This window comes from Rhinoderma darwinii, chromosome 1, assembly GCF_050947455.1.
Source record: "Rhinoderma darwinii isolate aRhiDar2 chromosome 1, aRhiDar2.hap1, whole genome shotgun sequence".
NCBI lineage: Eukaryota > Metazoa > Chordata > Amphibia > Anura > Rhinodermatidae > Rhinoderma > Rhinoderma darwinii.
Genome location: NC_134687.1, coordinates 603,131,472 through 603,157,440, shown reverse-complemented (window position 1 = coordinate 603,157,440; position 25,969 = coordinate 603,131,472). Strand labels below are relative to the sequence as shown.

The 25,969-nt window shown below is 43.4% G+C and overlaps 1 protein-coding gene across 3 annotated transcripts in view; it reads left to right on the top strand.

Annotated features, from left to right (window-relative positions):
* The window catches only part of ARK2N (arkadia (RNF111) N-terminal like PKA signaling regulator 2N), a 56,655-nt gene that overhangs the window by 6,955 nt on the left and 23,731 nt on the right, over positions 1 to 25,969 (top strand). The window contains exons 2-4 of one of the 3 annotated variants that reach the window (XM_075840742.1): positions 2,675 to 3,492; positions 8,360 to 8,513; positions 8,817 to 9,681. In XM_075840742.1, coding sequence (XP_075696857.1) covers positions 2,769 to 3,492; positions 8,360 to 8,513; positions 8,817 to 9,390 — 1,452 coding nt within the window. In that variant the 5' untranslated portion in view covers positions 2,675 to 2,768 and the 3' untranslated portion in view covers positions 9,391 to 9,681. Of the gene's footprint in view, positions 1 to 2,674; positions 3,493 to 8,359; positions 8,514 to 8,816; positions 9,682 to 22,711; positions 24,174 to 25,969 lie in introns of those variants that run through there. The other 2 variants (XM_075840758.1, XM_075840751.1) reach the window with 2 other exon arrangements.

The window sequence follows — 25,969 nt, the reverse complement described above, 5'->3', positions numbered from 1 at the left end:
TTTTAAAAGTGTAGTTAAACGTTCGACAAACGTCTGACATTTCATAGTGACATGTCAGAAGTTTGGATTGGTGGGGGGTCCGAGCACTGAGACCCCCACCAATCGCTAGAACGAAGAAGCTGAAGTGTTCGTGTGAGCGTTCAGCTGCTTCGTATCTGTTCAGCTTTTTCCGGAAAGCCGATGTATCGGAGTACGGGCTCATAGACTTTCTGTTGAGTCCGCACACTGATACATTTATTTCCGGAAAAAGCCGAACAGACACGAAGCGGCTGAGCGCTCACACGAACGCTTCGTTCTCGCGATTGGTGGGGGTCTCAGTTTGCCGAACGTTTAACTACACTTTAAGTGTTTTGTGCGTGGTTTCGGCATGTAATTAAGACTACCATTGACTGTGAATTAAGCGTGTTTTACGCGCCAAAGAGTTGCCCTGAATTTTTTTTGTTTTTTACACAATATGTTTTTTAAATACTCTCGTAAAAAAACGTATGCAGTAACGATGCGCTTTCTTATTAATGTCAACAGGAAGCTTAAATGATGTGTTTTTCGGCGAGCCAAAAAACTTGTTGAATGCACGCGGTGTCAAACAGTGCCTTATAATCTACAGAATGAATACCCGAAATATCGAACATTAGACTGTAGACCGCAGTTTTATATCCGCATGTACGGAGGATGGGAGTCAGATCACCTGTCAGGTGCCGCTCTATACATCTTTTACTGCAGTATTCTGTACAGGGAACGCTGTCAATCACTGTATGTGGGCGGGGTTAGCAGGACTCTCATCGTCTCGCCTAGGAGTTGTGTCCGGATTTACTCAAATCTGACAAAGCATCATCCATCATATGAACCTGTATAGCAGAGCTCCGCTTCTCTCCCTCTATTTTATGCTTCTCTGATAGAGCTGCATAAATTACCTGACCGGTTCCCTTTAAAGCTTCCATATCAGTCATTTTTTTTTTTTTACTGTTGATTTATTTACATGTAATGTATCTCATCAAGGGAATGTGGCATCTTCCTCACTTTCCAGCAGCCTGTCATTCCTTTTACCTTTTTGTAGAATCTCGGTAAATGTTCTAAAACCTTTTTTTTTAGTCACCAAAAATCTCCGTACAATTTTACAGTAAGTAGAAGATGGAGAGAAGGGGGATGCAGCTGCAGATTCATTCATGATGAGGGGGTCCTTGACCCTCTTTTAGTTCGGAAAATTGGGGGAGGCTCTTAGTCTAGAGGGTTAGCGCAACCATTTAGCACATGGTAACTTTGCAAGGGAAATGTAGTTGCTGTTTGAGCGACAGTGTACCCGGTGATCCACTCATCGCAGAGCAGCAAAGACGGTGCGGTTCCGGATACACGTGGCATTTTGATTTTACATGACGGCTGCATTTGCAGCTGGCAGAGCGCGGGTCACCTTCACATAGCTTCTGGATAATAAGGACCATGTATATCAATGGGCGGATGTGTCATGGACTTTAGCAGTCCTTGCCGCATCTCTGATCTACTTAATGTGGGGGATCCCTTTCTATTACCTCCATTTGTATGTAAAGGAGGGCACCCCCTTTACATATAGGGTGACTGTGTTCTGCACATTCAGCCTCCGTGGCTCAGCCTGTCGCTATATTTCTGCTTGTTACCGTGAGAGCAGAACCCACATCTGTCACTGAATGACTCATTTCCCCAAGGAGTTATTCATCTTGGACTCTATTAGTCTTTGCACGTGCTGAGTAATACAAACAGCACTCGTATTGGGGCGGCAGACAAACGGCTACCGGCTTCCTGCTGTTATATGCTTATATCTGGTTCAGAGCAGTCAGTTGCCGGTAGAATAGCCGTATACTGCTGGCGGGAAAATATCAGCTATTACTTGCTGCAGGGGCCTACAAAGGTAATTCCAGCCACTTAGTACATAGAATTCAGTATTTCCTGACTAGGATTTCTTCTGATTTGTAGTGGACTGGAATAGGACAGAGTGTAGTGCCCATAGTGAGGACAGAGCTCACAGCAGCACAGATTATTTCAGGAGAGAAGTTTGCTGATCTTGTGGGAGGTAGTGACCTGTCCACTCATGTCAGGTTAGTACCCCATGTGAAAGAGTTATAGGGGATGGAGCACATTCTACAGCAGCACTGAGTGTTTGAGGAGAGGAGTGTGCTGATCTCGTGTTCCTGAGGACAGGGGTAGATCCTAATGCAAGGATCGAAGGAAGGAAGTGTTTCCCCAAGCAGCAGGTTGTGTAGTCCTATTTAAATAAAGTTTGTCCCTTGGATGTTTTTATGGTTTATTATTTAGACCTTTTTTGTAGATCTCTGCTTGCTGTCAGTAACTAAAATGATGAGTTTATGTAGCAACAACTACTTTCATGTAATGCAAAAATGTAATGGTGGGATTTGCGCAGTTGCTGTGTTGAGGTCAGAGGATCCCACATTGTAACACTGCAGCTGTGTGAGCAGGGAGAGGTCCTCAATATAGTTTTTGAAACTGAATGTTATTAAGGAACGTTTTCATTCACTGACAGCAAGAGCAATTGAAATACAAAGCATTTTAGAAATGTATCTTTACTTTTCTATTTACATAAAGACTGGATGACCTGTAAGTGTCCACCAGTCATTTTATTTTCCTAATGTTCGTTTCTTTTATCATGTAGAGTGATGTCTTTTTTTTATCTTTTTCTTGTTTCTAGTATATGCCAGAGGTAGCTCTTGTTAAGCGACCTGATAAGAAGCCTTCCAGCTCATGCTCCATGCTTTAAATCTGGACACACTTGTATATTTGTCATGAAGATGGAGGCGGTCAGCAAGGATGAACAACTTGTAGATTCTGAAGTGCCTCCTCACGTCACCCAGGAGAACGCGGATTCTCAGGCTGAAGAAGGAGCTCTAGATCTACAGACACCACCTGGAAAAGATGGGTCTGAGGATGTCCCAGACTCTTCCGGACTGGCCTCAATGCCCTGCCTGCTGATGGAACTGAGAAGAGACTCCTCCGAGTCCCAGCTAGCGTCTACTGAAAGCGACAAACCAACGACTGGCCGGGTGTATGAGAGCGATTCTTCTAACCACTGCATGCTTTCTCCTTCTTCCAGTGGACACTTGGCCGACTCCGACACGTTATCTTCCGCAGAAGAGAACGAGTCGCGACGTCCCGAAGCAATAACCGAAGGCTGCGACACTGCCAGCCAAGGAGCCACCGTGGCTCGCAAGTCTCGGAGATCTCGGTCAGAGAGCGAAACCTCCACTATGGCTGCCAAGAAAAACCGCCAGTCCAGCGATAAGCAAAATGGTAGAGTCACCAAGATCAAAGGTCACAGGAGCCAAAAGCACAAAGAGCGGATCCGGCTGCTAAGGCAGAAGAGAGAGGCGGCCGCTAGGAAGAAGTATAACTTGCTGCAGGACAGTAGTACCAGTGACAGCGACCTCACCTGTGACTCAAGTACAAGCTCATCGGATGAGGACGAAGAGGTTTCAGGAAGCAGTAAGACAATCACAGCGGAGATTCCAGGTAAGGTGTTATCCCTGGCCTAACACAGATCTTAGATTGTCAGCTCTGCTGCCTAGCCAACACTGGATTGTATAGATTCCTGTGCTAATGTAACGACGCCTGAACTGTATATGGTGACAGATCTGTGCGGTATTCCATACATGATTTGCATAGAGAAGGCTGGTGTTAGTGTAATCTCCTTCAGACCAATGACTTGGCGTCTTCTTCCAGCACATAAAGGTCTCTTCCGCTTTTAATTTCTCACACTTGGTGTCCCATGCAGGCCAACCAGGGCACGAGTAGATATCTAAAATGTTTTTTGCACATGAACTGGTTAATTGCTGCTTCAACCACTTTGCATCCACATTCCCATGATGGACATAGAAGAACGTTACCCCCAATCCTACCAACAGTCCGATACTCCTCACTATCCGGACGCTGGTCATTAAAGGGCTGCACACTATAAGCTCCGTATCGAGGGAATCCATTTATCGGTGCTGCACATGTGTTTTGCTATTTGATGGATTTAACACTATATTAGTCTACCTATAAGAAATTAGAAGAATATGGGTAGGCCCATGGAACAATGTATAGAAATTGAGTTCAACTTAGGACATCCCTGAAAGGGCTTTTCTCTTCACAGACTATGATGGTTTATCGCGAGGATATATTCTAGTCTGATCGTTGGGATCTGACTGCTTCATCGATCATTAGTCCCCTGGAGTGAATGAGAAATTCCGGTGACAGACACAAAATTAAAGAGGTAGTCCCAAGATTAAATGTTATCCTCTAACCGCAGGATAGGTAATAACATGCTGATCGGTAGGGGTCCGACTGCTGGGACACCCACTGATCATGAGAACGGGGGGGCAAGTTCCTCCGAATGTTCCCTGCTGCCCCATTCATTCTCTATGGCACTCCTGGAGATAGCCGAGCGTTGTGCCATAGACGGTGAATGGAGCGGCAGTGCGGATGCTCAACCTGCTGCTCCATTCATTCAGAGGAACGGGATCCCCGGGTTAGAGAATAACATTTAATCTTGAGACAACCCCTTTAAGGGACATGACTCCTTGCTTTCTGGTACAAATACCATGGCACTATACTTGTGTTCAAACTGTGCAGGAGAGCCAATGAAGGAGCGCTTTTTTGAAGGAGTTTTTACAAGCAGCCTGGTCAGTTTAGGGGGTGGGGGGCAGAGAGTACAGAGCCGCCTCTGCAGTGAGTGTAAGACTATTGGGAACGATGTGGCACCCGGACAATATCAATGTTGCTGGTGAGCAGCCTCCTGGTAATATATACTAAGCCGCATGTAATAGATTGACCAGCAGCGGTAAATTGGAAGAATTGTTACGTTCACTCTGATCTTGCCAATTAGGACTATTTGCCTTTATAACCAGGTTCTGGTGGTAAAAATCCTTCCAGTTTATCAGTGTCAGTATCCTAAGTAGGTGGAGATTATCATATCATTTTTCTTGAAATACACGGCCGGTCACGTTTTATGTAAAATGTGCCACCTCCTGCTGCCCCTAAAATACATTTTATTTGGACTGCTCAAATCTGCTGTTTATGGGCGCACTATGTAGTACCCCAAAGGGTAAGTGATACGTGTCTGATTGCTGGGGACCCCACTGATCACTAGAATGGGTTACAGAGACCCTTGTTCCCCCTCACTGCATGGTTACTGAATGGCGTGGCGGTCGAGCATGTTCCCTGCCGCCCCATTCAATGACTATGGGACTGCTGGAAACAGCCGAGCACTGTACTCTGCTATGTTCTTGGTCGCCGCTCCATTCAAAAGGACCCCTGTTCTAGTGATCATTGTGGTCCAATTATGACTGACAGCGTGTATGATCTTCTTTTTAGGATACGATCGCTGAGTGATAAATTGGATGCCGGAGGCATTTTTACTTTGACTGATCTAGTCTTAAAAACAAATGGATTTACAACAAGTGGTGGAAAAAATCCTTTCAATTTTATAGTTCTACTTCTAAATAGTGTATAATATTTGGTTAGAATTACTTAAATGTTGTTTTAAATAGGAATGGCCAGCATAAATCTGGAGCTGTAAGTTGGGAGCGGTCTCTGGCTGCCTAAACCTGTCCCTCAGTGATCTGCCACCTGCAAGATTTCTACAATACTTTGTTTCTTTATTTCCAGAGCTGCAGAAAATCCAGTAGACCAACGCTAGTAATTCTAAATATGAAAATTAGCTTCCAGTGAAAGCCGCAAGTTCTAGTCCCCCTGTCAATCCAGCTTTGAGTTATGTCGGACAGTCTGGTTTTCTAGGGTGACAGTCGGGTTGCCCCCAATAACACATGGATTAATCTACTATCTATAGGGCAGCTTTAGCCCTCAGGGCCAGTTCAGTGGGGGCTATAAACACCCATTAGTTTACAGGTTATACAATTATAATGGGGCCCATACTTTACACCTACACCAGTTTGACCATATCACAACAAAATTCCTTTGAGACTATCTGATGGGACTAGACCCGAGCACTTGCTTTAGGAATTACCTTCCGATCTTAATCAGCTGACGTGAGCGATCAGGAATGAATTACACAACTCTGTAGGCACCTGGGGAATTAAAGTGTCGCTGATGAGGAGTATACATTTTTTTTACTACATCAGAGTCACGTGACAAGTGGTCATGTAGGGAACAGGATGAGAATCCGTAGGGGAACTATATTAGAAAGTTTATTTTACTATAGAAGGATTGGGAGGGGCATAATAGATTCAGGTGCATGCTAATGGGAATCTGCTCTGTTTTTTGGGACCTTTTTTTTAATTTTTCGCGTTTTAATGATCTTGTCTGGTTTAACGATCTCAAATGCCCCGATTTAGGGAATCTTGAGTTAATAAAAAGAAGTTTCCAATTCAGGACCCCCATCTGTCAGCTGAAGCAACTGCAGTCTCTCACTCTGGAATACCCGGCATGTGTAATGCTTTTTTTCCTATGGTGGCGATTTAGAGAAATTAAGCACTGGCTGCCAGGTTCCCCTAAAGATTGCAGCTGATCGATAGATGTCGGCAGTCCCTAAGAGCGTATTTATACGGGTTGTCTAGTATAAAACAAACTACTTTTAAAGCCACTCAGCAGCCATTGGACACATTCCCGAGGTCTACTAAATACAAGGTACCCACAGAGACCAGTGGTGGGCTAAATAATTATTCAGATGGTACACATTATAATGATTTTCTTTCAAATAGGTCAAGTTTTTTTTGTACAACCCCTCTAAGACCTGCACGCAAGGACCCAATTATTACAGGACTTGCGTTGTGAGGGAGCACCTCTGCTGTGCCCTGTTCAACTTTTTGTAAAATCCCAGAGGGTTGTCCAGTCAAGGAAACCTATTTTCATATACCCTATTAGGGAATTCTGAGTGAATAGAGGTGGGTCCCCTGTTTGGGATCCTGATCTCTTGGCGAATGGACACTGTGTAATGCTTAGTTTCTCCTGTGGTGGCGCTGCAGGGAGATCGAACACTTACTGACAGGTTTCCCCCACCGATTACAGCTGATCACTGAGGGACGCTTTGCGATCAGCTTATGGCCAAGGGACCCTTTTAACATAGCCTAGAACCCTGTTAAAAGGCGAAATGTCGCCGTAAGGAAAGTGTTTATGACTTGTGACCATGTAATTGTATAGTTCTACTCACATCTGCTGACGATGAGTTGGGTCTTGATGATAGATAAATGAGGTAAGCTCAGCCGCACATGTCCTTACCTGACTCTTAACCAGTACGACCAGATTCCAGGCAAAGTGTCTGTATCTCACGTTGCGGTCATGGCATTGTGCACAGGTCATTGACCAGTCATGGCACATTCAAACGATGACCTGGGCCATTCATATGCACTTCTGATGTTGACCACAATATAATGTGAACAACAAAGGAGTTGTAGAATGTCACTCAGATATCATAAGACAATATTAAGCATTTATTAACCTTCACTATCTGTCTCTGTCCAGTGTGAGAGAGTCCCTTACAGTGGTTAAAAAAATCTGGGCAGTGCCGGTCTGATCTCTGGGACCCCAAATTGCTAAGAATGAGGCGCCCTATACTCGTAATGGTGGAGATACCAGAGGTCAGACCCCCATTTATGCCTTTATGACCTGCCTATCTGATGAAGTTGCATTGCCCCAGCCGAACGACTCGTTCAGAAAGCGTAATACTCGTCCGTGCGCTGTGCGTGGAAATCACTCACTGCACGCGGTCGCATTGATTTCAATGGGGCTATTCAGACACGCGGTGATTTTCATGCAGTGTGTGTCCGTTGCATAAAACTCACTGCATGTCCTATATTTGCTGCATCTGCGCGCATTGCAGTCACCGATTGAAGTCTATGGGTGCGTGAAAACCACGCACAGCACACTTAAAATCCGTTATTCACGCACCATTGCAAAGGACATTGGGGGGGGGGGGGGAATCAGGAGATGTTTGCAGGCCACATGGACAGCTACAGGAGGAACATAATCGGTCAGTCATGCCTCGCCCAATTGGTGTGGAGAAGTTCATAACTTTGGTGCAGGAGAGGCCAGATTTGTGGGACACCAGGTCGGATTTGTACCATGACCGGCAGAAGAAAGAAAATTCATGGGAGGCCATCGCAAAAATAATGTTTGAATCAGTGGACTAGTGCGAAGGCGGCTGAAAGAACCAAGTTTGGTAAGTTCAAGCATAGTACAGCCCCTATCCTTAAATATTGTATATAGCTGCCTTTTTTTTTTTTTCTTTTTCCAATATAGTTTCAATTTTATTTTTTACCGCCATGTGACCCTGATAGAGACTGTCAATGTGAGAAATCATGTAATGTTGGCCTACCAGTACATGTTAGTATACTCGCCGCTCGGATAAATATAGACCTGTATATGGGTTTTTTTTCTACAGTGGATGACCTTAAAGTCAGGGGGAGAAGCACCAGGGACCAGTACCGGAGAGAACTGACCCAAACAGGGAAAAGTGGTTTGGCTCCAACCGAGAAATTGTCCGATCGGCTTATGGAAAAGTTATCCTTTCTGATACCAATATTTGAACTTTGTGGGTAAGTATCCCAAAATAACAAAAAAAACATTGCCTGTTCAAGGGGTTTTCCCATCAAGGAAGTTTGACATATCCACAGGATATGTCATAAATATCCCAGAGATGTGGCTCCCACCTCTGGGACCACACCGAACTCTTTAAGGGGCCCCCTAAACCCCTTTCTATCTCTGTTTCAGAGGTGATAACCATATCTCTCTGACATTTGACATATCCTGTGTATATTTAAAAAAAATTATCCTGATGGGAAAACGCCTTTAATACGTGTAATATATGTTAATTTTTAAAAATTCTCTTAAAAACTTAGCTCAGAGGACAACCTAGAGGAGAGTACAGAGATGGAGGAGAGGAGCGAGGTGGAAGACACCAGAATAAGTCCAGACGAGGAACACCAGGATCCAGATAATCCTGGGACATCATCTGGCCCAAGTGTTTGCAGCCCTACCCCTCCGGAAAATCCTGTTCGCTCAAGAGCTGCAAGTAAAAGGAAAAGAATCCAACCCTCAACAGCGAGCCCGGTTGACACTAGGGTTTTAGAATACTGGAATAGAAATAAACCCGAGGATGGGGTGGACGCTTTTGTTCGTACCTTGGCTTTTCATTTGCGCCTTGTACCACCAGAGCATCGCCTGAGAACCCAATCAGCGATGTTGAATCTAATAGACGCTGCAACCCCCCCAAATGACCCCAGGGACTGCTTTACAGCATTGGAGCACTGGCGTCGGTTCGGGCACACTACACCTCAGCCACATCTGTCCAATAGCTATAGCTCACCAGCTCCTCCTATGCTGCACCAACGTCCATATTTCCACAGGCAAATGGGTCCAGAACATCCAAATGGTTTTCGGGGAGCTTACTACAACCCACACGAGCCGTATTAGGCCGTAAACCACCTCCTCGGCAATCTGCTGCACAATCACCTTCGGAGAGAATTGAGTCGACTCCAAGTGCCCCACCATCCTCTCCTGATTTGATTTGTAAACTATATATATTTTTCTGTTTATGTTAATTTTATATGTTTCTGAACAGACTCCTTGTTCTGCTGTTATTTTGCCCTGTTTTGTGTGTTTATACTTTTTCGATAAAGTAAAGTTTGAAATCCAAATTTCTTTACTAGTTTTTGTTATGTTTGGTGGCGGGTGGTCATGTATTTGACCTGTTCATGATTGCAAATGGGGGATAAACATTTACTAAAAGAAAAATGTAATTAAAAAAAAAAAAAATATATAGGAATGTGTGTAGACTTTTTCTTTTTTAACCTACAGTACAAAAATGAGGTATTGGTTGATATTCGGGTCAAAATAGAATTATTTTTTTTTATGGCAAAATATTTGTAAAACTTATTTTAACCTTTTTTTAAAGTTAATATTTTGACCTAAATATGAAAGCCTGCAACCTGTGTCAAGGGTCCTCATTGTCTTGCGAGTCCCTACACTATCCAATCAAAACTAATACAATGTAAATTAACAGAAATAACAAAATAAAACTTCACACACCGCATCTCCAGTGGATAGAGTCCTGCTGCCAGGGCACTGCTCCCTCAGGGCTCCTGAAATAATCTGCAAAGAATTCCTGGATTCTGAGTCCAGATGTTCCTGGTCCTCCTTGCGGTGTCTCGTCCAAAGTCAATGCTCCAGTGGCCCTGTGATGTTCCACATCACCATCACCTAATCGAAGTTGTGCGGGATGACACTGGCTTTGATCACGTTGGTTCACATTGTCTGCAACCATCTGAATTGTCGACATGAAGACCCTCCATTTATTTGCCAGAATACCGAAGGCGCACTCCACATAGCGACAAGCCCTGGTTAGCTGATAATTGAAAATGTGCCAACGGTTGTCCAAACCACGCCTAGGATAGGGGCGCATAAGATGGGTGGAGAGTCCAAAGGCCTAATCTGCCACTATGATATGGCGGGTCCTGATGATCCGGGCAGTAGGTTCTGGGAGGCCTGGCTGGTTGCTTAGAAAAAGCATGACCCATTCTGGAAGCCCTGAAGATGCCAGCATCCGCTATGCTACCGTAGGAACCGAGGTCTACAATTACAAACCGGTATTGACTGTCAGCCAAGGCCAACAGCACTACTGAGAAATACTGTGTGTAATTGTATAATCGGGACCCTGGGTGTGGCGGCTTCGCCCAGATATGTCTTCCGTCCAGTGCCCCAATGCAATTAGGATATTGTGCGTTGTCCATGAACCCATCCGCTATACTCCTCCCCTGTCCCGTCGTGGGTGGAGGCATCATGGTGTCTTTGAGTTTCCGCCTGATGAGCTCTGAGGTGGACCTGATCATTCCGGAAATGGTCCACATCCCCAATAGGAATTCAAAATGAAGGGACGCAAACTAATTTCCAGTTGCAAGGAATCTGAAGAAAAAAAGATCAAAAACTAGAATAATGACACAAACTATGCCCTGTCATGTTATCAACCGTACATTTTAAGTTAAAACTAACGTTACGATTTATTGGATAGGGTTTTTGTGGTCCTCACAATAGATTTGCAGGCTAACACATGTTGTGAAAGAGGGCATTTATATTGATGGGTATATCAGCATGAGGGTATCACGGTGGAATTGGGGCAGGCAATTTACCATAGTTCTAGCTGGAGCTAATTATTTTAAAAAACCCTACTGTATGTATTCTTACCTCAGGGTGACTATAAGCCGTTCCTCAGGTGAAATAGGGATGTCACGATACCAGAATTTGGACTTCGATACCGATACTTTGTAGTATTGCGATTCTCGATACCTAAACAATACTTTGCCAACAGATAAAAAAAAAGTTCTTCCATTTTCTGATGTGTGGAGCGTGGTGTGATGATGAATTTAACCTCCATGTGCCTCACATGAATAGTAATTAACCCCATCATGTTTCACAGTTATAATGGTCAACATTGGGTTAATGTGTGAGGTAAATGATGGGATTAATTACTATTAATGTGAGGCACATGGAGGTATACAATTCATAACACCTCGTGCCTAATGCACACGACCGTAGCCATGTGCACGCCCGTGATTTTCGGGTCGGCCGGCAGCGGACTATCAGCCGCAAGCAGCCCGCAAGTCGCGGGCCATGCACATGGCTACGGTCGTTGTTTTCAATGAGCCCGCGCCATAATAAGACATCCCCGTTCTTTCTGCGGTCCGGGCTCCCGGGCCGTGCAAAGACAGCAAAAACTACGGTCGTGTGCATGGCCCCATAGAAATGAATGAGGCCGCAATTCTCCCGTGGATTTTCGGGGGAATTGCGGCCGCAAAAGCACGTCCGTGTGCATGGGGCCGAAGTGAAAAAGCAGTTTTTATTTAGCGTACACATCATAACTGACGCTATAAATTTGTTGTTATGGTCGCGACGATACCGAATGTGTGTTTTATGTATTGAGACTTCTATTTTAATGTTTATTGTAAAAAATTTGTATTTTCACATTACTTTAATTAGAATATCATCTAAAAGTTTATTTCAGGAATTCAATTCAAAACGTGAAATTCATATATTATATCGATTCATTACACACAGAGGGATCTACTGCGGCATTTTTTTTCTTTTAATGTTGAGGATTATATGAAGACCTATAATATTCTAATTTTCTGACACAATTTTTGGTTTTCATTAAACCCTATTTCAAAAATGATTTTTAATACTGAAATGTTGGCCTATTAAAGTATGTACAGTATATGCCCTCAATACTTGGTTGGGGCTCCTGTTGCATGAATTACTGCATAAATGTGGAGTGGAATGGAGGCGATCAGCCTGTGGCACTGCTGAGGTGTTATGGAAGCCCAGGTTGCTTTGATAGCGGCCTTCAGCTCGTCTGCATTGTTGGGTCTGGGGTCTCCTCTTCCTCTTGACAATACCCTATAGATTCTCTATGGGGTTTAGGTCAGGTGACTTTGCTGGCCAATCAAGCGCAGTGATATTGTAGTTAGTAAACCAGGTATTGGTAGTTTTGGCAGTGTGGGCAGGTGACAAGTCCTGCTGGAAAATGAGATCAGCATCTCCATAAAGCTTGTCAGCAGAGGGAAGCATGAAGTGATCGAAAATTCCTGCTAGACGCTGCGCTGACTCTGGCCTTGATATAACACAGTGGACCAACACTGCTGCTCAGTGTCCAAAGTCCTGTTTTCAGATGAAAGTAAATTTTGCATTTCATTTGGAAATCTCGGTCCCGGAGTCTGGAGGAAGAGTGGAGAGGCGTCAATCCAAGTTGCTTGCGGTCCAGTGTGAAGTTTCCACAGTCAGTGATGGTTTGGGGAGCCATGTCATCTGCTGGTGTTGGTCCACTGTGTTCTATCAAGTCCAGTGTCAGCGCAGCGTCTAGCTGGAGATTTTCCAGCACTTCATGCTTCCCTCTGCTGACGTGCTTTATAAAGATGCTGATTTCATTTTCCAGCAGGACTTGGCACCTGCCCACACTGCCAAAAGTACCAATACCTGGTTTATTAACCACGGGATCACTGTACCTGTTTGGCAAGCAAACTCGCCTGACACAAACCCCATAGAGAATCTATGGGGTATTGTCAAGAGGAAGATGAGAGACACTAGACCCAAAAATGCAGACGAGCTGAAGGCCGCTATCAAAGCAACCTGGGCTCACATAACACCTCAGCAGTACCCTAGGCTCATCGCCTCCATGCCACGCCGCATTGATAGCACCTCCGCAGTGCCACAAGCTGATCACCTCCATGCCACGCCGCATTGATAGCACCTCCGCAGTGCCACAGGCTCATCGCCTCCATGCCACGCCGCATTGATGCAGAAATTCATACAACAGGAGCCCTGACCAAGTATTGAGGGCATATACAGTACATACTTTTCAGTAGGCCAACATTTCGGTATTAAAAATCATTTTTGAAATTGGGCTTATATAATATTCTAAGTTTCTGAGAGACTGAATTTGGGGTTTTCATTAACTGGTAGCCATAATCAACAACATTAAAAGAAAAAAATGCTGGAAATAGATCACTGTGTGTAATGAATCTATATAATATGAGTTTCACTTTTTGAATTGAATTACTGAAATAAATAAACTTCTTGATATTCTTATTCATTGAGAAGGACTAGTATATGTGTGTGTGTGTGTGTGTGTGTGTGTGTATATATATATATATATATATATATATGTACACAGGCAGTTTTCAGGACATACCTAAGTATGCCCTAACAGGAAATATGATCAGACAGCCCTGGGGTCCTTCAATAGACCCTGAGCTGTCTGCCCATATATGGTATGTCCCTCGATTGCATCACAGGGACTCCCTGTGATGCAATCCAAGGGGCCATCCCCCTTCTCACTTTCTCCTTGAATGCTGCGGTCAGCTTTGATCGCAGCATTCAAGGGAATAACGGCGGAGATAAGAGGTTTCTCTGATCTCCACCGTTAGGAGCAGGGTAATGGCTGTATTACAAAGCCAGAGCCCCGCTCTGACGTGTGCGTGCGATCAGTATGAGGTGATGCGGCCGGCGCTGCACTAATGAGCGGCGGCGCAGGCACTGAAGACAGAACATGGGGGTGTTTTGCAGAGCGCCTGCAATGTGCAGCGCCGGCCGCATCACCTCATGATGACCGGGCGCGCACGCACGCGTCAGGAGTGGGACAACGGCTGTATCACCTATTTCACACAGCCGCAGCCCCGCTCTAAATACTAAGTTGTGCGGCCGTGCAGCTTCGTATCGAAATTCATGAATTGACGGTATTAAACCGTTTGAGGGAGCACAGCATCTAAATAGTATCGATATTTCGATGCATCGTGCGACCCGAAGGTGAAATTCTGCGTCACATGTTCGTGTTGAGGAATGTTAGTCCGGAATGCAGCTGCTCCAGCAGACAAAAAAATGTTGCGACTGACATCCGAAAGAAGGAAATTTTGCCGGATGCAGCCGCAGGTCCTCATACAGGGTGTGGAGGTGCCCTTTGGAAGCACGTTAGGACACAAATGGATAAACCCAAAGCCGCCTCCTCCTCCTAGGTTCTTCCATCACCATCTGGTGACGCCCTACATATGTGCGAGAGATCAACCAGATAATAAGTACATGGTCCATGGCTTTGTGTGTCATTTTCCAACGCTAAAAAAATAAGTCCAAACTAAAGCGATGGAATCAGACAAAGCTCTCTACGCTGTAACCGCTATAGAAAATGGTGTTTTGCGACCATGTGACCTTCCTGTGGGTCTTCCCAGAGGGTTGGGACCAAAATGGTGACAAAAGTCCCCTTTATGCGCGCATATAAAACACGTTACATACGTGTCATACGGGTGCAAAACACATACACGGAGACACTCATGTGCGTAAAACGCGGCTTTTTTCAAATCTGATACATGTGTGAATGTAGCCTGAGAGTCCTTTTACACCGACCAATATTGGCCATCAAAACTAGCTCCGATCAACAAGACCGCTCGATGATCGGCAGAGGGATGCGTGATTCATCGAAACTTCGATACTGTGCAGCCCCAAACGGTTCGATACCGCTATTTCATGTATTTCGATACTTCGCTGTGCGGCTGCACAGCTGAGCATTTTAACACATGAATGTATTGGAGTGGGGCTTCGGCTGTGTAACACAGCCACTGCCCCGTTCCAGAGACCTGACAAGTGCGCGCCGTCAGGATGATGTGATGCGGCCAGCGCTGCACTAATGAGAGCCGGCAATGAAGACAGAACATGGCGGGCGCACTGCAAAACACCCCTATGTTCTGTCCTCCGTGCCTGAACCACCACTCATTAGTGCAGCGCCGTCCGCATCACCTCATGCTGACCGCGCGCGCACTTCCTGTTAGGAGCGGGGCAATGGCTGTACAGCCGCAGCCCCGCTGGCGGAGATCAGAGAAACCTCTCATCTCCGCCGCTATTCTCCTGAATGCTGCGATCAAAGCTGACAGTAGCATTCAAGGAGAAAATGAGAAGGGGGGATGCCCCTGGATCGCGTCACACGGAATTCCTATGACGCGATTGAGGGACATACCATATATGGACAGACAGCCCAGGGTCTATTGAAGGACCCCAGGGCTGTCTTACCATATTTCCTGTTGTTAGGGCATACTTAGGTATGTCCTAACAACTGTCTGTACTATACCTACACAGGCTAATGTACTGGCGTATAGATATATGCCAGTACGTTAAAGTTTAAAAATAAAGTAAAAACATAAAGTAATGTTAAATAAGAAAACACCACACATACACCTTTTTTTACAATAAACATTAAAATAAGTCTCAATACATAAAACACACACATTCAGTATTGGCCGTAATAACCTGCACATCAATTTTTTTCCATCATTTATGATTTGTACGCTGTAAAAAAATAAAAACTGCTTTCACTTATTAATGTAAGGCACGTGGTGTGATGAATTTAACCTCCATGTGCCTCACATGTACCTCACACATTAACCCATTATGACTGAGAAACATAATGGGGTTAATTACTATTAATGTGAGGCACAATTCATCACACCTCGCGCCTCACATCACAAAATGGAAGAACATTTTTTTTTTATTACTGTTGGCAAAGTATCGTTTTGGTATCAAAATCGCAATACTACACAAAGTATCGGCATTGAAGTCCGAATTCTGGTATCGTGACATCTCTAGATCGGCGCTTGTTTGCGCCTTTTACAAGGAGCTATGTATGGGGACTAGCGATCGTTACTACAAATGCTCATCCCCGTGCATTATCATCATGTCTGCAGCACACTCCCCTGTTTACACAGGGCGATGTGCTGCCAACAACGATAGTATTTTGTGCTGCAAAAACGATACAATCCTCCAATGATTGTTGCTCGTTCATTGCTGTGGGTAAACAGGGCAACGATCAGCCAATGATCGAGAACAAGCATTCGTATGAATGCTCGTTCGATCATTTGGCAGCTTTTAACATTTGCTACTGTTGGGGATTGTAGAGGTAGGTGTGTGTTTTTACTTCATGTTTGTTGAAAACTATTTCTGAGAACAAATCTCTTCCAGAATACCGTTGTATGCAAGATCAAACACTGGTAAGCAGGGAACGCTTTACAAAAGGATAATACTTCCCTGCTTTTCTCTGACTCGATCAAAACTTCTTTATTTTTTGCATAGAATGTGAATGTGGCACTTCTGGTGGTTCCTTTTTGAAAGATCCAACTTTTCATAAAAGGATGTAAAACCAACCCTGACCACTATAATACCTTCTTATGAAAAAGTATTATACTGCTATAATACTGCCCCCTATGTACAGGACTAGAACTTCTATAATACTGCCAGGGTTTGTGTCGGCACCCGGCGAACCTGGGCAAGTCCTGGGGCCCACTACCCTTGGGGGGGGGGGGGCCACTCGGCCACCAGATGCTGTTGTCACAGCATCACTGTCCATATATGGACAGGCAGAGTGCTAGCGGGCTCTGCTCCCGGACTCCTGAGGAAGCCCCTGACATCACTGTCCATATATGGACAGTGTTGGCAGGAGTAGGATTGTCACAATACTAGAATTTGGACTTCGATACCGATACTTTTGTGTAGTATTGCGATTTTCGATACCAAAACAATACTTTGCCAACAGTAACAAAAATAAAAAAATCTTCCATTTTCTGATGTGAGGCACGAGGTGTGATGAGTTTTGAATGTGCCTCACATTAAAGGGAATGTGTCGCTAGAATTTTTTTTATTTTTTTTTAGTTAAACAGTTCGTATATAAATGATTACACTTTGTTCTAATTTTTTTACAAGTCAGGAAATATTATAATTTAGATTCTAATTTATAACATTTCCATGTGCTGGTCACTAGAGGGAGCAATTCCCAAAATTGCAGCATTGGCATGTGGTAAAGCAACCTCATTGCTTTATGCTGCAAAATTGTAGAAGACACACTCGCTCTAGTGTCCTCACACAATCCCCCCTCCTTTCTCCTGGCTAGTGCCAGGAGAAAGGAGGGGGTTGAATGTTCAAACCTCCTACACTGTGTGCCCCCAATTTTGAGCGAATGTACAGTGTAGGAGGATTAGATACAGTGGTAATCACACAGTATAACACGAACATACACACACACATCACATACACAAACATAACTTACCTGCTCCTGCCGCTTCTGTCTCCGCCGCTGTCTCCGCTCCTAGTGCTTACGTCTGAACATATGGCCGGAAGCCACGACCGGAAGTAGTCGTCTTACTGTCTGGCTGCGGCTTCCGGTGCACATGAAAATGGCACCGGATGTTGCTCTGCCGAAGACCTGCCCATAGAGAAGTAAAAGAGAAAAAAGTACAACACAAAAACACAAATAAATAAAATGTATTTTAATGACATACTAAAAGCAATAACATATAAAAAAAAATTTTCCCGTGACACCTTCCTTTTAACGCCTTATTTACACGAACGTATGCGTTTTGCGCGAGCAAAAACCGCAGCGTTTTTTTGTGCATTACAGTTCTGTGTGTCATCTGTATTTGGTGCTTGGCTGCGTGATTTTCGCGCATATGGCATCGTTATGACACTGTTTTTATGTTTAGAAATTTCTTTAACAACTGTTGCACGAATCATGCGCAGCACACGGAAGTGCGTCCGTGTGCCACGTGTGATTTTCACGCACCCATTGAGTTCAATGGGTGCGTGATGCGCGAAAAACGCTCAACTATAGGACATGTCGTGAGTTTTACTCAGCGGACACACACTGCGTGAAAATCACGGACTGTCTGAACGGCCCCATTGAGTTACATAGGTCCGTGCGACGCGTGTGATTTTCATGCGCGTATCACGGACATGAAATACGCTCCTGTAAATAAGGCCTAATAGTAATTAACCCCATCATGTTTCTCAGTCATAATTGGCAACAAGTTGGCCGCGCCAATACAGAATATGTGTATATTTTGTGTTGAGTGTTATTTTATTGTTTATTGTAAAAAAAAACAAAAAAATGTGTGTATTTTTTTATTTTATTTAACATTTCTTTTGTTTTTTCTTTTTTTCTTTTTAAACTTGAATGTACTGGCATATATCTATATGCCAGTACATTAGCCTGTATACGGATAGTACACAGGCTGTTGTTAGGACATACCGAAGTATGCCCTAACAACAGGAAATCTGGTAAGACAGCCCTGGGGTCCTTCAATGGACCCTGGGCTGTCTGCCTATATATGGTATGTCCCTCAGTTGCATCACAGGGATTGCCTGTGATGCGATCCAAGGGGCATCCCCCCTCCCTCTTCTCATTTTCCCCTTGAATCTTGCGGTCAGCTTTGATCACAGCACACAGCATTTAGGGGAATAGAGGCGGAGATCAGAGGTTTCTCTCATCTCCGCCGTTAGAGCGGAGCTGCGGCTGTGTAATACAGCCATTGCCCCGCTCCTGACAACAAGCGCGCATGCGTTCAGCATGAGGTGATGTGGCCGGCGCTGCACTAATGAGCGGCGGCACAGGCACTGAAGACAGAACATGGGGACTGCCTGGGACTTTGGCTCTGGGGTTATCCCTGACATCACTAGCCGTATATGGATAGTGATGTCAGGGGCTTCCCCAGAGCTGGAGTATCAGAGCAGAGCCTTTACTATTGCTCTGCCAGGTACTTCAGCTCTGCTCTGGACATCACGGTCCATATATGGACAGTGATGTCAGGAGTCCCAGGCAGAGTGCTAGTAGTGCTCTGCCCGGTACTATGGCTTGGGGTTGCCCCTGACAACACTGTCCATGTATGGACAGTGATGTTAGGGGTTTCTCCTGAAGCGGAATCACCAGCCAGAGCATTGGCAATGCTCTGGCTGGGGATTCCACTCCTAGAGGGAACCCCAAATCGCTACCTACAGGGGGGTGGGCTGTGTGGCACTACCAGGAAGGGGGGCTGTGTGGCTCTACCAGGAAGGGGGGTTGTGTGGCACGATCTACAGAGGGTACCAACTTTATGGGGGTACAAACTGGGGGCCTAACTTCTATATGGCGGCATAAACAGGGCCTAACATCTATATGGGGGCACAAAGTGACTTTTACTGCCGCCGTAGGGGCCTACTAAGTCTGTCGCCCAAGGGACCAGTTAAACCTGGAGTCGACCCTGAATACTGCCCCCTATGTACAAGAACATAACTACCATAATACTGCCCCTATATACAGGAACATAACTACTATAATACTGCCTCCTATGTACAAGGATATAACTACTATAATACTGCCCCTATGTACAAGGATATAACTACTATAATACTGCTCCATATGTACAAGAATATAACTACTATAATACTGTCCACTATGTACAAGAATAGAACTACTATAATACTGCCCCCTATGTACAAGAATATAACTACTATAATACTGCCCCTTATGTACAAGAATATAACTACTATAATACTGCCTCCTATGTACAAGAATATAACTACTATAATACTTCCCCCTATGTATAAAAATATAACTACTATAATAATGCTCCTATGTACAAGAATATAAATACTATAATACTGCCCCTATGTACCTGAATATAACTACTATAATACTGCTCCTATGTACAAGAATATAACTACTATAATACTGCCCCCTATATACAAGAATAGAACTACTATAATACTGCTACCTTTACAAGAATACAGCTACTATAATACTGCCTACTATGTACAAGGATATAACTACTATAATACTGCCTACTATGTAAGATGATATAACTACTATAATACTGCTCCCTATGTACAAGTACATAACTACTATAATACTGCCCCCTATATACAAGAATATAACTACTATAATACTGCCCCCTATGTACAAGAATATAACTGCTATAATACTGCCTCCTATGTACAAGAATATAACTACTATAATACTTCTCCTATGTACAAGAATATAACTACTATAATACTGCTCCCTATGTACAAGTACATAACTACTATAATACTGCCCCCTATATACAAGAATATAACTACTATAATACTGCCCCCTATGTACAAGAATATAACTGCTATAATACTGCCTCCTATGTACAAGAATATAACTACTATAATACTGCTCCTATGTACAAGTATATAACTACTATAATACTGCCCCCATGTACAAGAATATAACTACTATAATACTGCTCCCATGTACAAGAATATAACTACTATAATACTGAACCCTATGTACAAGAATATAACTACTATAATACTGCTCCTATGTACAAGAATATATCTACTATAATACTGCTCCCTATGTACAAGAATATAACTACTATAATACTGCTTCCTATGTACAAGAATATAACTACTATAATACTGCCCCCTATGTACAAGAATATAACTGCTATAATACTGCCTCCTATGTACAAGAATATAACTGCTATAATACTGCTCCTATGTACAAGAATATAACTGCTATAATACTGCCTCCTATGAACACAAATAGGACTACTATAATACTGACCCCTATGTACAAGAATATAACTACTATAATACTGCTCCTATGTACAAGAATATATCTACTATAATACTGCTCCCTATGTACAAGAATATAACTACTATAATACTGCCCCCTATGTACAAGAATATAACTACTATAATACTGCCCCCTATGTACAAGAATATAACTACTATAATACTTCCTCCTATGTACAAGAATATAACTACTATAATACTGCTTCCTATGTACAAGAATATAACTACTATAATACTGCCCCCTATGTACAAGAATATAACTACTATAATACTGCCTCCTATGTACAAGAATATAACTACTATAATACTGCCTCCTATATACAAGAATATATCTACTATAATACTGTCCCATATATACAAGAATATAACTACTATAATACTGCCCCCTATGTACAAGAATATAACTGCTATAATACTGCCTCCTATGTACAAGAATAGAACTGCTATAATACTGCTCCTATGTACAAGAATATAACTATTATAATACTGCCCCCTATATACAAGAATAGAACTGCTATAATACTGCCTCTTATGTACAAGAATATAACTACTATAATACTGCCCCCTATGTACAAGAATATAACTGCTATAATACTGCCTCCTATGTAGAAGAATATTACTACTATAATACTGCCTCCTATGTACAAGAATATAACTACTATAATACTGCCCCCTATGTACAAGAATAGAACTGCTATAATACTGCCTCTTATGTACAAGAATAGAACTGCTATAATACTGCCTCCTATGTACACAAATAGGACTACTATAATACTGCTTGTTTTTTCATTGGTACCGTTTTGAGGTACATACAGCTTTTTGATCACAATAATGTTATATTGTAATATTTCTTATCGTTATAGATCTGGCGATACAGATTATGTCCATTGTTTAATTTATTGTATGGAAAAATTGTAAAGGTTTTTTTAACATTTTATTATAATTTTGTAGATTTTTTTCAAAATGTTATTAAACTCCTAATTTATTAATTTTTTTCTAGTCCCATTAGGGGACTTGAACATGTGATTGTTAGTTTGTTGTGTATGTAATGCAGTGTGTTGTGCATTTTTACCTTCACTAGGCCCCTGGCTCGTCAGAATGCACCCCCTGTTGAACAAGTTAGATGCCGTGGATTGACTGCATCTAAGCGTCCGGGATTGGCGTTCTCTTAGATCCCGGCCATTAGTCAGGTGGCAACTGTAATATATACAGCTGTCACCTGATCCCATTCCATACTCTCCTGCCCCCTCCCCACACCCACGGACTCTGTATGTCAAATGCCAATAGTTGATACTAATAAAGTTCATGGTGAGAAATCCCACATTCAGTCTAATATGAGAGTGACAATAACCCTGTATGAAGCAAGCTGGTCTGTGCAGAAGCCATATTCTATCTGTAGACCATGGCCTATGGTATATAGAGCAGAACTCGTATGCGGTTTTCAGTCCCGGTGCACAGCCAAGTGTGAATCAATGATTCAGCAACTCTCCAAATCTGGTTTGTGGATGCAATTGGTCGACTCAACATTCAGTTCAGTATAACCAGTCTCTACCCGAACACTTTGTATATAACGTCTTCTATGTCATTGTGTTTACTGTGTGATCTTTTATTGCACTTTTACATGATAGTTTATATTCTAATATTGCTTCTTTAGATGTTGCATTACATGACTGTCCGTTACCTTGACTAGTGAACATGCTGTGTAATAAATTGGTTTCCCGCATATAATGACTAGGTCTGTGCATCCTATCCATGTTCATACTATGGCATGCTTACTCTGGATAAACACAGCTTGATATGTTGTCTGCTTGCTTGCTCTATGTTTTCTTACCCAATGGCCTCAATGTCTTTAAAGCTGGCTTCATCCGTGCTGGGGGATCTGCAGGAACGCCCAGGGATATTCCAAGATTGCTTGAAAGGGGCACCGTGTGGGATAGGAACTGCATAGGCAATGTCCTGGAAGAAGCTATGAACTGTTTTGCAGAGATGCAGAGGCAGACAGAGGAGAAGTTTCGTATGTGGATAGAGAAACTGACCCGACTAGACACTGACGAGGAGAGTAAGCAGCAGCTGGAGCCCGGCGAAACCAAGCTCCATCTAGACGGGCAGAGCTTTACGCCAAGCAGCTCATCGAGTACATTTGTGGCGGGGCAAGAGAGTCCCACCTTCCCCCAGCAGGCTCTCAGCTCGTACGTCAGCTATCAGAATGTTGACACCTTAGATTTCCCACCATCCGCATTAAATAACAATAATTTTCCAGACACCTTCCCAGAGAATGGTAACCACATAACCGATCAGGAAATTAACCAGTCCTAATCCCCAATTTTTCAGTTCTTCGAATTGCACTAGACGACGGCCCTCCTTCTTCAAAAACATCAAGAGGACCATGATTTACCAAAGCTTGGCTGAATGCAGAATGTCGTCCTAAAATGATCCAATAATTGTCTGCGTCATTTGCATGCCAACCTGCCCGATGAAGGGATGAAGTCTAGAAAAGCAATCTATAGAACGGGGCAAATGAACAATTTTTTTTGAACCCTATTGATAGAAATATATGCTATTATTCGAATACGGCGGATGCAATATTTTGACAGTGCACCTGCTAAAATGACACCAAACCCTACAAAGTATTATAATTTATGCAAGATAATGCTCCGGCAGGCATTGGTATGGTTCATGCACTGCTTCACGTGTCAGGACTAGATTTCCCTAGTAACGTTTTCACCTAGTGTGTGCCTCAATTAGCTGCCTCCTTTTTAAAAGCTGTATGAAATGTATTAGAATTACCTGTCGAATATGTAAATAATGTTCTGACGATACTGTAACCTGCTGTCTTCTCAAGTTTGCTGTCTATGTAATGTTTCTGCTACCTATAGAACTTTTTATATGCTCCATGTAAATTTTAGTAGACCATAAAAGCGGCCAGTAGGTTCTCCACGGGTCCTGCCAGCTACTAGTACCCATCATCGCTGTTACTAAGGGATGGGTACTAGAAGAGTCAGGTTCTCCAGCACCACGTTTCTGTGGGGGCGCTATCACCTGATTAGAAGGTCCATTGAACTTGGACTTTCCATCAGAGGATTGTAGGGAAATCTTTCCCAACTGAAAGTTTTGGGAACGGTTTGTTATGGGTCCGAAAACATAGTTACATAGTTACATAGTTAGTACGGCTGAAAAAAGACACATGTCCATCAAGTTCAACCAAGGGAAGGGAAAAGGGAAGGAAAAATTTCTACACATAGGAGCTAATATTTTTTTGTTCTAGGAAATTATCTAACCCTTTTTTAAAGCCATCTACTGTCCCTGCTGTGACCAGCTCCTGCGGTAGGCTATTCCATAGATTCACAGTTCTCACTGTAAAGAAGCCTTGTCGCCTCTGCAGCTTGAACATAGCGCACTTGTTCAGACTGTTCATACAGCCATGTAACTGAAGCCTCAATGGGGTCTTCCAGAGAGAAATTAGTTGGCTAGCAACTTTGTTCTAGTGAACCTGAAAGTTAAATATACACCTTTGTGCACAAATCCTTTCTTTGGACATAATTCCTAGAGGAAGAGACTTCTCTTGGCCTGACCCTGGAGAGACTGCTGGACTATTAGGGTATGTTCACACAGTGGATTTAGCGTGGCAGGTCCCGCCATAAAATCCGCTGTGGAGTTATTCGTCCTTCCATTGACTTCAATGGAAGGTTTGTACGGAATCCGCCCGGAGATCGGGCAGGGCGCCTCTTTTTCCCGCTAGCTCAAAAGATCTGCTAGCAGGAAAAAGAAGCGTCCGACTCACATTGAAACAAATGGGAGACGGAATATTGCCGCGGGTTGCACCGCAAATATTCCGCCGTGTGAACAGGGCCTTAGTCAATGGCCCTATAACCTCTAAGGCCATCAAAAGTTTCTTGTAGCCTCTTGTCTCTGACAGTAATCACCTGGACCACCACCAATATGTTCTTCTGATGTGTAAGGTGATAGGAGTTTGTCCACAAAGGTGTATATTAACTCTAAACTAACCCTTCTCCACAAATATATTTCATCTGATTGTGGACCCCTTATTCGTGGAGGGTTCTCATCTCCAGCATTAAAGAGGACCAGTTACCTCTCAAGGCGTAACTATTTTAGTAAATGCTTGTATTCCCCATAAAATAAAAATTTTAGAGCATGTTTTCTTAGAACTCTGTTTTGTGCCGTTCCTCTGTTGTTCATCCTTGAGGTTTATGAATAGATTGACAACTGGTTGTTACCATTCCCCTTGTTGAAGGGGCGTGTCCCTATTGTCTGGCCCTGATTGGACTTTGTCAGTCTGTTTAGGGACACACCACCAACTGATAACACCCAGTAGTCAATTTAGTTATTCATACATTTGTAGCTGGTATAATAGAGGAAAGGCACAACACAAAGTTGTAGGAAAAGATGCTCAAATTGTTTTATGGGGAATACAATTATTTACTAAAACAGACATGTCAGGAGCGGTGACAGGTGCTCTCTAAGAAGTTATTACTGTGGGCAAGCCTTTCAGGGGCACTTCTTTGACCCCACTTGTACTGAAATACTGTCCCATTATAAACATAGTCCACAGCTCCCTCAAGAGCGCTCATGGAAAATAAGAGTATGGGATGGTTTGCTTTTGATGGTTTACCCCTTTGGAGACCAAAATAAGGCAAACCTGCTGCAGGGCATCTGGATCCCACAATAGACCACGCTTTTCATTCATCTCTGACTGCAGGATATCCCTTCCGATGTCTGCAGCTACCAGTTTGAATTACCAGCTCCAGATTCATGACCCTAAGTCAACCTTATGTTCTGGAACGGAAGCCACAACGCTGTGCTGGATCTATTGCATGACAGATTCCGGCGGTGCCTGAATGGACCTCATTGACCAAAAAAATAGTGCGACATACAGTGCTATTTTTCTGTTAAATGTCATGGTATCTGCAACGGACGCTCCATGAACATAGCCTTAGCCAGGTCTAGATGCCAGCTCCAAAAGTAAGGAGCCATCAGTGATTCATTCTAGAGCCAGCACAATCTAGTTGAGGAACGACTAATGACCATTTCAAGGGGTTGTCTGGGATTAGTAAAAATGGAATGACTAGGTATAAATGTATGTAAACTATAGAAT